The sequence below is a fragment of the Aspergillus heteromorphus genome (assembly GCF_003184545.1).
Source record: "Aspergillus heteromorphus CBS 117.55 chromosome Unknown BO70scaffold_9, whole genome shotgun sequence".
In the NCBI taxonomy this organism is placed as follows: domain Eukaryota; kingdom Fungi; phylum Ascomycota; class Eurotiomycetes; order Eurotiales; family Aspergillaceae; genus Aspergillus; species Aspergillus heteromorphus.
The window spans coordinates 693,747-705,955 of record NW_020290414.1 but is presented as its reverse complement, the minus strand read 5'-3'; the positions used below and the strand labels follow the sequence as shown (position 1 = coordinate 705,955).

The 12,209-nt window shown below is 54.1% G+C and overlaps 4 protein-coding genes across 4 annotated transcripts; 2 read left to right on the top strand and 2 right to left on the bottom strand.

The window, feature by feature from the left end:
• Positions 1 to 551: 551 nt before the first annotated feature.
• irs4 lies at positions 552 to 2,048 on the bottom strand (the record flags this gene model as incomplete). The annotated part of the gene is made up of 1 exon (XM_025539332.1): positions 552 to 2,048. The coding sequence occupies one exon, from the start codon at positions 2,046 to 2,048 to the stop codon at positions 552 to 554; it is 1,497 nt and encodes a 498-aa protein (XP_025400289.1).
• A 407-nt stretch (positions 2,049 to 2,455) lies between these two features.
• Positions 2,456 to 3,158, bottom strand: BO70DRAFT_231377 (uncharacterized protein). Its single transcript, XM_025538790.1, has one exon. It carries the CDS (start codon positions 3,073 to 3,075, stop codon positions 2,689 to 2,691), a length of 387 nt encoding a protein of 128 aa, XP_025400288.1. The 5' UTR covers positions 3,076 to 3,158; the 3' UTR covers positions 2,456 to 2,688.
• Positions 3,159 to 3,348: 190 nt separating this feature from the next.
• Positions 3,349 to 6,950, top strand: BO70DRAFT_313320 (putative C2H2 transcription factor). Its single transcript, XM_025540241.1, has 6 exons — positions 3,349 to 3,440; positions 3,513 to 3,729; positions 3,849 to 5,373; positions 5,440 to 5,706; positions 5,759 to 5,903; positions 5,961 to 6,950. Exons 1-6 carry the CDS (start codon positions 3,410 to 3,412, stop codon positions 6,848 to 6,850), a joined length of 3,075 nt encoding a protein of 1,024 aa, XP_025400287.1. The 5' UTR covers positions 3,349 to 3,409; the 3' UTR covers positions 6,851 to 6,950.
• A 196-nt stretch (positions 6,951 to 7,146) lies between these two features.
• On the top strand, positions 7,147 to 10,619 carry BO70DRAFT_335007 (DNA ligase (ATP) DNL4; the record flags this gene model as incomplete). The annotated part of the gene is given in 5 exon segments (XM_025541042.1): positions 7,147 to 7,226; positions 7,303 to 9,428; positions 9,491 to 9,619; positions 9,669 to 9,964; positions 9,981 to 10,619. 5 exon segments carry the CDS (start codon positions 7,147 to 7,149, stop codon positions 10,416 to 10,418), a joined length of 3,069 nt encoding a protein of 1,022 aa, XP_025400286.1. The 3' UTR covers positions 10,419 to 10,619.
• Positions 10,620 to 12,209: the final 1,590 nt, after the last annotated feature.

Here is a 12,209-nt window from a genome sequence, read left to right as displayed (position 1 = left end):
GAGAGAGACAGAGATCGCCAAGTCTCGATCCGTCCAGTGGGCTCCGCAAAAACACCGAGTGATAACCTAGCTCAATATTGGCGGGCACCACACTGCACTCTAAATTAGGTCGGTAGATAAGTACTTGGGAAAGTGACGGTCTGCCTGCTCGCGGGATCACCGGATCAGTAGATAGATAGATAGTGGTAGCTTATCCACAGCATATCGCAGGATTACTATTGAGGTCATGACCACTTGGCATTGAGCACTGGCTTCTACCAGACCCTCCCGGGGAGCTTCGGGTCGCGGATATGCGATCGACCGCTGTCCCGTAGCCTCTTGGCTTATGCACGATGGAATCATTGAAACTGGGAAATGGTACTCGTCGATTATAGTATGTATGCTTTAATATGCTTTTCATCTTTTAAAGTTAGATAGTTGGTTAGCGTTCCGAGCTGGCTACGGCAGATTATTGCATGACGGGATCGCCCTAGCCCGGAGGCTGGTGGCCGTTTCTTACTGATCCAATGCATGTTTCTGTACAGCAGTATAGAGGCGGGGCCAGCAGACCGTCAGGCAGGAGGGAGCGTATGGATTTGCACTCCTGAAATCCGCCTGACGCTCCCCCACACGCTGCTGGAAACCCTCACCGGTAACTTGTGCCCTTTCAACTGCTGGTCAATCAACCACATCCCCACCACGAATTCTTCTCGCGTCAGAAGACCGATGTGCTGCCCATCCACCAGTTCCCAGATCTGCGCCAGGACATGGAGCGGGAGCTGACTGCGAGACCAGATGTCCCGCGCCACCAGATTGACCACCATGTCTGGGGCATCGGGGGGATACGCTTCGGGCGGCCGCAGGTGCGCGGGGGGGAGCAGCAGTCCCTTGTTGGCAGCCCACACACCCTCGTACCGCTTTCGCTCCTTCTCCGTGATCTCGCTGCGCCATCTCTTCCGGTCGCCTTCATGGTGCTTGTGTTGATGTTTGCGGACCAGATGCTTGTGTCTCTGGTATCCTTCCTCGTCATCCGTCTTGGGGGGTTCTCGGAGAGTCTGCCGTAGATGGGTGGAAGGACTGGGCGAATCGGAATGCTCTTGTTTGGCTGCGCGCGAGAAGCGCTTCATCGAATGAGACCTTGCGCGACGCCGCGGGGGTGGCGGTGGAGCGACTTTCTGCTCCTGCGAGGCCCGGACCGATGCCAATGATGAGGCGACAATCGCATCCGAAAGTGCTCCCTCGGACCCGCCGTCAAGCAAGCTCGTAGTGCTATTGCTCATCGAGGGGGTATACAGGGATGCAGTGCCGGGTGTGGATGGTCGCACCCGGGACCTAGTGGCTTCGAAAGAAGGTTGATGATTTGCCGGCTCTGTGCGAGGCACGGACGAGCCACCCGACCTGGGTGGGAGCACTGGCGGTGTCTCGGAATGGATGGAGCCTTTGGGCGGAAGTGAGGGATGGGGACCTTGGATGTGCTCGTGATCCTCTATCCTATCTGAAGGTACATTTCTAGCCGTGGCGACTAGGCCACTGCCTAGCAGAGGTGGTTTCTGAGGCACTGGTGGAGGTCGAGGCTTCGAGGCCGCCAGTCTCGCCGCGTCCGCGGGCGATATCTGCGTTACTGGTTTCCGTTGCGTCGACTTTGCTCTAAGGGGTAATTCTGGCTCGCTCTGTAGAAGCCTGTCAAATGAAGCGGTGCTGGCAGCCGTGGCCCAGACCGGCTTTGGCGCTAGCAACTGCGGTCGGTCATTGTCATCGCTGGGCTTGGAGGGCATCGTCCTCTGCGGTCCTTGCACCCTGCTGATGCCAGGATTTGTGGCTATTTTCTCGCCCGGGGTGGATCTTCCTGCGGCCAGCTGGGCAGCGATCTGCTGTGGAGTGCGTGACCTGATCACTCCTACGCTCTCAGGAGCATGTCTCGATACATCTCGCACACCGGCCGGCTGCGAATAGGCGCTAAACTTCCCGATCTTGTCCTTGACAGAACCCCCTTCGGGGAGCTCCGGGGACTGGACGTGGCGAGGAGGGAGTGGCCTGCGACTGGGGTAGTTGATAGCTCCGGGTCCCATACTAGTTGCGCCCGACCGGTGGCTGACAACACTACTCGCAGGCGACGGCGCTCTCGAATGACTTGCCATAAAGGCCGCCGTGGCTCCTTGGAGGGCTGTCAGGGAGCTGTTAATATTGCTAGGGGGCGCATAGCGAGAGAAGCGGCGGTCCAGAGCGGGAGTCGGACTTGCCATTCATTCATGGAAGCCCCGTTCCAAGGTTCTGCGGCGGTCGTAAGTCTGGTCCAGGGAGAATGTCAAACTAATAATGTTCCGATGTCACCGGTGGAAATAAGCACAGCAGGGCAGAGAACAATAGCTTGAAAGGGGAAGATGGGGAAGTGTGCAGCGATAGGCGTCAGAGCGATCAGATGAAACAAGCCCAAGCCCAAGTCGCCGTCAGCTCCGCCTGCATGTCTGCTGAGCTAAGAAGAATAATCAGAGGGGATGGGCTGGACAGACTAACCCCGTTTCCGCTTTGCTCTCCCACTCAAGGAACATAAGTAGGATGCTGTTAGCTAACTATCAGGAAGGCCCCTTACTTTCTTCATAAATGTATGTATGGCCTGTGATCCCCAGCGTCTTGCTTGCATGAGCAGGTATTCCGATCTCGACAGAAGGTCCGGTCCCAATTCTGTTGATACTTAGGTTGTCCACACTTCTAAAGTCTGTACCCAAGCAGGTACTGTACTCCCAACAATGCATTGTCTTCCGCGTCAGACTGGTTTGACACATGCCTTTCCAACTTTTCCAAACACTCAATCTCTACTCCGTAGATCCATCCAGAGTATATATACCGGATGACCCTCGGGGGAGTGGCTTCTTGACCACCAATCTCCTCCCCTCTCTCTACCCATGCCAATGCGGATGGGTTTAACCGAGGTCGGTAAAAAAGGGGCACGATCCGAACGTGATCCATCGCGATGAGAAATAATGAAAAATGATGCAACGGCAATCTCGGCTCTCCAATCAAGTTGTCACGAAGCGAGGCTAACGGGGGGGTTAGCGAGCCTAAAGAGGCAACGGCAACGGGACTGGGGGAGTTCATGGCTTCCCCGCTTCCTCCAGTCCCTGCCAGTGCTGTACTACTGCTAGTCAATGTTGTCTGACTCCCGACCCCCAACCCCCAACCCCCAACCCCCGTCCCCGCTGCGTTTCCTTCACAATGATGTCTCAGTCTGTCCCAGAGAACCTTCCCCCCCTCCCCCCTCACCCCTCCGACCACGCGACAGGCATCCGTGGTGCAACAGTGGTGATGGTCTGCAGAATCGCTCGGGATGCTGTCCCCCTCTTGTCTCGATCGTGATTTGATCTCCGCGTCCTACTGGCCATGCCGGATGCTTCTGTCCTGTCTCTTGAGGAAGACCCGCCCATGAGACACCATGTCCCCGGACACCAGTGATGCCGGACAAGGTGAGAGCTGATCCTGGCTATCTTCCCCGCTAAGGAGGGGAAGCGCAAGCAGATTGATTAACTGCTCGGTAGAAACCGCGTCCCACCATGAAGCCGGAGGACCGACCAACAATGACCGCAGTAGCCCTGACCGTGACATGCAGCAAAGCTCCACGACAGCTAGCCAGACTAGGTGTTCCATCTGCCAGAGTACCTTCCGACGACCAGAGCACTTGAAGCGCCACTTCCGGAGCCATACCAAAGAGAAGCCGTTCGAATGCGCGCAATGCGGCCGACACTTTTCTAGAACGTATGCCCCCTGCTTAGTTCCCCGTTCCTTTTCCTCCATGCTACCTTGACACGGCCCCTACGTCCCTTCCGGCCTTGTCTGTACTCCGTCAGAGCTGGGTCGACTGACATCCTGGGTAGGGATACTCTCCACCGCCACGAACTCAGCCATCACAATGGGGGAATGGAAGGGGGGAAGGATCGCACGCATCGGATCACCGTAAAAACATTTCGCGCTTGCTACAAATGTGCCATAGCAAGAGTACGCTGCAGTGGGGGCTCCCCTTGCTCGCGTTGCGAGAATCGCTCCCTCGAATGTCAATACCCCACGGAGAGACGTTCGAAGGCAAAGGCTCGAAAGGAGTCTCAGACCTCCTTTTCCAATGACGGCGCAGAATTCGAGCAGTCTTCTCGACCGGCACAATTCACATGGGCTGATGACTCGGGGGTACACCAGTCGCGGCGTGGAGACGCATCGATGCCACCGCCCCTTCCCTACCAAATGTCTCAGTTCCAGCTTCATTTGCCCGATTCCAGTATTTCCAGCGCATCCTCTTCCAATGTCCCAGTTAACACTGATCATGCCGAGCCTGTAAAGACGCTTCCAGACGATGCCAACAATAACCGACGTGCTTCAGTGGCACAGATTTCTGCTCCATTATTTCGTTCGAATGCTAACGGGGAGGCCAAGGCATTGCGTGTCTCTTCACCCCAAAGCACTGGTGGAGGGCCGCAACGATTATATACATCAACGGGTAGGATGGCAGATTCCGTATCTCGAAGCAAGAATCTTCGTTCCGATCCCGACGAAGCAATGCCATCCATGGAAAACCTGCAAGCACAGATGCAGACAACACAGCCCGTACTCAACCAGTCAACGAGCTCTACAATTAATTGGACCCCCCAGGATCTCCTCAGTACATCCGACGATCGAAGATTCTCAATCAACCCATCCTCAGGCCCTTCGGGCCCAGTGAACTCTCTGGGTCACGCGGCATGGTTCCCATCTAGAGTTGAGGCTGTTGGCAATAGCCCGTTACTGTCAGAGAACATATCCCAAACACCATCCGGGAATACATCTTTAGGTGGCAACTCTGAGAGTCCAAGTCACGGTTTGCAGCTGAATTTGAACAACTCCGCCAGACGTCCAGCCGATCACTACACTGAAGGAGCTATTACAAGATTTCTGAACCCGAGGCGGGAGCAAGATATGTCGTCTGGAATTTCAGGGGTGCCTGTCGGCGCTTCCATGCAAATGCTGAGTGGAAATGAGCAACCTCACTTTTCGTTCCCTCTTATTCACGAGGCAAAGTTTCATTTCATGGTTGAGAGCCAAACAGACGTCTACCGACTTGAGCCATCCATGTATGACAAGATACATAAGGCATTTATGCAGTTGTGCAGCACAGAGAACCTTCTCTACCCCATATTCGATTCGGGATATTTTCCTAATGCAAACACACTTTCGAGCTTCATTCATCTTTACTTCGACCATTTTCAGCCCGTATACCCCATATTCCACGTCCCTACGTTCGATCCCAACAAACAACACTGGCTAGTTGTGCTGGCATTATCTGCAATTGGGGTTCAGTTTGCTGAGATTCAAGAGCGAAACGAGTATGCGTCAGCATTCAATGAATTTCTCAGACGAGCCATAAATGTTGAGGTAAGACACGGCCTTTCTGTATCCATCCCCTCTGTATGTTCCGTCAGTTGCCAACTTTCATTATAGAAGGAGAAGTCCTGTGTGGGCGGATATCCCGTCTGCTTTCTTCAGGCAATGGCACTCAACTGCATCGGATCACTGTATAACAGTGACGAACGAGTTAGAGCTTCGACGCTGGACAACTTCGGAAACCTTGTTGGCCTTGTTCGCCGCGAAAATCTGCTTGGCCGATCGGACAATTTGACGCTCCTGTCAAGTATAACCGCGCAAGAGCCGCAGTGGGACTTGTGGGTTGAGAACGAGATCAAGAGACGTTCGGGTTACATCATATGGGTACGGCACCTCGCAGGGCTCACTTGAAAAGTTTCAACTGACAACATGTTAGCTGTTAGACTGTACAATAGCGTATCACTTTGACACGCATCCATTACTCTGCCTTGATGATGGACAAGCAGTGCTGCCGTCCCATGAGGCCCTCTGGCAAGCAGAATCGGCTGAAATCTGGAAACAGCGTCTGAAGCGATTTCCCGGTACGTGTCGACCCAATCTGTGAACCTGCAAGCACATGCTGATTCGATTTTCGATAGGACACGAGGACCTTTCCCTCTATGACGCTGTACTTGTCATATACATCGAAAAGAAGCTCGTGCCGGACATTGGGGAATTCAGTCAGATTCTGCTCATACATGCCCTATACCACCGCATGTGGGAAGTGGGCAATTACTTCCGTCGTCCGTTGTCGTTCTGGGTCCCAACGTCGAAGAAACAATCGCGGAATGTCGCGATCCCTTCTGGATCTGTCTGGCTTCCCGGGATCCCCTCGTATTCCAAGTGGCGCAACAGTGCGTGTGACTGCCTAGATATACTCCACTGGGCCGCCAACGGTCCTGGCCTTGAGCATCCCCCCATGCTACATCTCCACTCCGCCCGCATAATCCTCCTTGCTCCATTCAGCGAGATCCGGTCATTAGCGACTTCATTGACCATGGAAAAGGCCCGGTGGGGCGAGCGCCAGCAGACCCTGGAGTGGCATTATATCCTCCGCTGGGTCAGACATGACCAGTATAAGGCCCGTCTAGCAGTTCTACATGCAGGTGCAACCCTCTGGCATATCCGCGAATGTTCAAGTCGTGCCTTTCACGAACCGATGGCTCTCTTCCTTGCGACACTAACCCTATGGGCGTATGCTGCTGCAGTCTCTCCCCCTATGCCCGATGCAGACATTTCTGAAGCCAAAGGACCCATGCTGATCCACCTCGACAGGCCCTGTGAGGATGAGCTAGTGCAGCTTTTCGTCCGAGCCGGTTTCGAGATGAAAGGGATTCTGACTGGTGTGGGGGATTTCTGCGCTCCGCAAGGCCCGGTGATGATCCTGCGCGCTGGTTGCAGGACACTATCGCATCTCAACTCGTGGGGGATATCCAGGCGATTCATGGCGGTCTTGACAAAGCTTGCGGACCTTGTGTCTCAACCATGATTCATGGAAGGCTGTGGTGGACTGTAAACTAGGTGTATCAACTCTGGCTGTACATATTGTAAATGAGAGATGAGCGATTAAGCTGACCACTGAACGTAACGTGAAAGAAACGCGAGCGATTAAACCGACGGCTCAGAGCATCCCCCAATGGGCAGTGATGTCATGTCACCTGCTCCGCGATCTTCTCGGAGCTGCCGCCTAAACCCCGACTGGCGCCTACAGATGGACGGACTCCTTCCTCCTTCACTCTCCTCTTGCGCCCCAGGCGCCTTCTCCCTCTCTCAACATAATACACCATGGACTCCGACGAGATCATGGACCCTGAAGAGTCCCTCAACCAACGCCCCGACCACGACGAAATGGACCTCGACGAGAAGTAAGCCAGCAGCGCGCGCGTCACCCTCTAGCTACCCCAGACAAACAACCACTGACCATATGATTTTATTTCACAGATACCCCAACCGCCCTCTCAACCGCTCCCCCACCCTCCCCTTCCACGACCTCTACCAAACCCTCTTCAACCCCCTCAGCGAGATCAAAAAGGCACCCCCGGGCGCCTCCTCCAACCCCGCGCGCCGCAAAGCCGGACCGCACGGCCAATCCGCCGCAGCGCTCAACCCGTTCGAACGCCGCCGCGACGTGATCGAGCGATTCATCTCGCGATGGCGCAAGACCGTCGGCGACGACATCTACCCGGCCTTCCGGCTAATCCTGCCGGACAAGGACCGCGACCGAGCGATGTACGGCCTCAAAGAGAAAGCGATCGGCAAGATGCTAGTGAAGATCATGAAGATCGACAAGAACTCCGAGGACGGGCTGGGGTTGCTAAACTGGAAGCTGCCGGGGCAGACGGCCTCGGGGGCGGGGGCGGGGTTCGTGGCGGGGGACTTTGCGCGACGCTGCTACGATGTTATTTCCAAGCGTCCGATGAGGACCCAGGTCGGCGATATGTTGATTGAGGAGGTCAATGAGAGGTTGGATCGGCTGGCTGCGGCGTCTAAGGAGGAGCAGCAGTTGGTCATCCTGGAGGAGTTTTACCGCCGCATGTGTCCCGAGGAGATGTTGTGGTTGATTCGCATTATACTGAGGCAGATGAAGGTGGGGGCTACGGAAAGGACGTTTTTCGATGTTTGGCATCCCGATGCTGAGGGCCTGTATAGTATTTCGAGTAGTCTGAGGCGCGTGTGTTGGGAGTTGCATGATCCGAATGTGAGGCTGGAGGCGGAGAATAGGGGCATTGCCTTGATGCAGTGCTTTCAGCCCCAGCTGGCCCAGTTTCAGATGCATTCCCTGGATCGTATGATCGCGCGTATGCGCGGCACGGAGGAGGATAATGTGTTTTGGATCGAGGAGAAGTTGGATGGGGAGCGTATGCAGTTGCATATGGAGTCTGATGCGTCTGTGGCTGGCGGGAGGAGGTTTCGGTTCTGGTCGCGCAAGGCGAAGGACTATACCTATCTTTATGGGGAGGGGTTGGAGGATCCGAATGGGGCTCTGACAAGACATCTGAAGGATGCCTTTGCGGATGGGGTCGACAGTTTGATTCTGGACGGCGAGATGGTCGCCTGGAATCCCGAGCAGGATGGCCCTGAGCCGTTTGGGACGCTCAAGACTGTTGCGCTGGCCGAGCAGAGGAATCCCTTCACGGAGGGTTCCCGGCCGCTGTTTCGCGTCTTTGACATTCTATACTTGAATGGTCATGACTTGACGAGGTACACTCTACGTGATCGTCGGAATGCCTTGCAGAAGAGCGTCAAGTCCGTGTACCGTCGGTTCGAGATCCATCCCTACGAGGAAGCTACGAGCAAAGCCGAGATTGAAGCATCTCTTCGAACAGTGGTTGCGGAAGCGTCCGAGGGACTGGTGCTCAAGAACCCTCGATCTCCCTACCGTCTGAATGAACGCCACGATGACTGGATGAAAGTGAAACCCGAATACATGACCGAGTTCGGGGAGTCGTTGGATCTCATCGTCATCGGCGGATACTTTGGCAGCGGACATCGAGGCGGTGTCCTGGCCAGCTTTCTCTGTGGACTGAGGGCCGACGATGCTACGTCTTCGCAGGGGACGAACGTGACTAAATGCTACTCGTTCTGCAAAGTAGGAGGCGGCTTCACGGCGGCCGATTTCGCCAATATTCGCCATCACACCGATGGCAAGTGGATGGACTGGAACGCGAAGAAGCCGCCAACGGCGTACATCGAACTGGCAGGTGGGAATCTGCAGTACGAGCGTCCGGATCAATGGATCAAGCCGGAGGACTCGGTGGTGCTTTGCGTGAAAGCGGCTTCGGTATCCGTTAGTGATCAGTTCCGGATCGGACTGACTCTGCGCTTTCCCCGGTTTAAGAGGCTGCGCATGGATAAGAATTGGAAGACCGCGCTTTCGGTGCAGGAGTTCCTCGATCTTAAGTCCAACGTGGAGCAGGGGCAGAAGGAGAAGGAGTTCAATGTTGAGAACTTCCGCAAGAAACGCGCGAAGACGACCAAGAAGCCTTTGAAGATTGCAGGGTATGATTCGGATGCAGAGGTTAAGTTTGATACGCCATCTGGGCATATCTTTGATGGACTCAACTTTTGTATGTTGCTGGCTCTGTTCCTTTTTGGTGGATTGTTAGGTTCTGACCTGCACCTGCTATAGTCATTATGACCGATTCGCTCAAGCCGAAGAAGTCCAAGGCGGACCTGGAGCAGATTGTGAAAGCTAATGGGGGCAAATTTTACCAGACACACAGGGCAGTGCCGGATACTATCTGCATTGCAGATAGAGGTGTGTATACCCCTGTGTAGTATGGGTTCATGGACTAAGATTCCGGCAGAGATGGTCAAGCCGGCTTCGCTGAGGAAGAGCGGCCTTGTGGATATCATCCGTCCATGTTGGATTCTGGACTGTGTCCGACAGAATGAGATTGATGCGGGCCTTCCGGACTTGCTTCTTCCTATGGAACCTAGGCACATGTTTTTCACCACGCCTGAAAAGGAGGACGAGGTTGCAGCCAGCCTTGATCAGTTCAAGGACAGTTATTCACGCAATGTGACGAAAGACGAGCTGAGAGAGGTATGTGCCATGTGCCATGTGCCATGTGCGACACGCTCCCCCGGTCAGTCGCTGACGGTGCCAGATACTGGAGAAGATGAGCGAGGAGCATGGGTTCGATGCCTCGCAGCACGGCGACGCTATCCAAAAGCTCCGAGAAAGCGTGCACGAGCAAGCCGACGCGGGCTGGGAGCTGCCATGCGGATGGCTCTTCCAAGGCTTGACCTTCTTTTTCCCCGAGCCGACGGAGCAAGACACGGACCCCGAGGAACCCGCAGACGCTGGCCAAGGCCACCCGCTTCCTTTGGCCCGCCAGACGGCCCTATTCGCAGGAGCTAGCGTCGTCGATACGGTCAAGAACCCATCCATCACGCATGTGGTTGTGGATTCCAACACGCCGTCGTCCGAGATCAGCTCCTTGCGGAAGACCTGGTCTGCCACGCCGGGCACGAAGATCCCTCACATCGTCACGACGGAGTGGATCAAGGAGAGCTGGACGCAACGGACGCTCCTGGACGAAGAGAGTAAGTGAGAAAGCGCAGCGCGGGATTGTCTCGTCACCAGTCAACCATGCAGGGGCTAATTTGGGTCTTGCACTTTAGGGTTTCAGCCTTCGAGAACATCCTGAGGTCCTGACGGAGATATGGACGGAGCTTCGTCGGGTATACACGCATCCCCGGTGCAACCTTGGATTTCCAATCCGCCCTCTTTTTTTTTCACTTTCTGATGCCTCATATATACCGCCCACGGAGCACGGAGGTTCTGACCCTCCATCCTCCCCGTCCGTCCGTCGTAAAGCGTCCGCGCCAACCCCACACTCCACTCCAGGTAGCGCGCGTAGTGGACGGGATGCTTATCTCTGCCTCTGACTCACCGTCATCGTCCCATCTCTCTCGCCTCAGCACGGATCACGGAGCACAGCGCATGGAGCACTCAGCAGACAGGCTGCAGTGTACTGACACTGCACACTGCACACTGCACAGGGGGAAGCCAGCCTCATACTGTAAGCAGGAATCCAGGAATGAGCCACAGCCAATAGATCGATCCCTTGATCTGTAGCAAACCCAAACCATGGCCGCGACAGACCGCGCCGCGTCTTATCTCTAACCACTCCTGCCCCGGCAAACCGATCATCTTACACCTGTAATCTGTTCAACGCTGGTCCAGTGCTGGTATCTCATGATCAGCCACCTACCTAACTGCCCACTCTGCGCATCATTCATCCCTGATCCATTCTTGATCCTTCCATTACACAGCAGTGTTGTTATCCTAGGTATAGTACCTCTCTACCTTAGGTTGTCGGCATCATCCGCAAATACCCACCCACCCACCCATCCATCCATCCATCACCCACCATTACCTACAGTAAGCCATCTACAGGATGTAAGTATGTATGTATGTAAGTATGACATGGAGACTTTGGCCTGAAGAACCTCCCCACCTGTTTCAATTTACAGTACCTGACTTGGCCTGACCTGGCCTATCTATCCACTCTCCCCACAGGACAATCACTGTAATTTATCTACCCAGTATGGATGAATACACAAGACCAAGCGTCCTCGTCCAATCCAATGGCATGGTGTGGCTGGAACTATCATTAAAGGGTGGATGTGGATGTGGATGGATGATCTGCCATCTCCGCCTTCTCCGTTGATTGGGTAGAGATAAGAACCACCACCACCACCACTTCCACAGACACAGACACAAACACAGACACAGACACCACTGGCTGCAGTGAACTGTGGATTATGAATTGTGGATTGTGTTCCGGTTCCATGTTCCATGTTCCATGATCTGTCTCAGACCAGAGAGAATAAATAACTTTCTAGATATTGATTTTATTTTAATTCCTGATTAGGTGACCTAAAAACAGGGTTAAGTTGGTTAGTTACTACCTACCCACCTAACTAACTACCTTGTGGTAGGTGGTAGTTGTCTCATACAGGGGGGGGGGGGAAGGTTGTAATTATAATAAACCCAGATACGTACAAATGATACTTACCTTATACGGTATGTCAGTAAGTAGTAAGTAGGTAAATACAAAACCGAATTAGAATCTAACTAACCTGGACTTTGATGGTTGATGAATTTATTCTGATGTCATGACTTCCGGGGATGCTGTGAGATTAGCTTTGCTAGTTACTTCGTACTAACTAGTTAACAGTCACAGGGTGGTGGTGGTTCTGGGTTCCGTGGGGGTGGAGTATAGTTTATGTGTACACACACCTACTACCTAGCAGTACCCTACCTGTCTGTCTGTACCTGTATGGACTAACGGGTATTTAACATCTAACCTTGTTTCTTGTTATTATCATGGTTATTT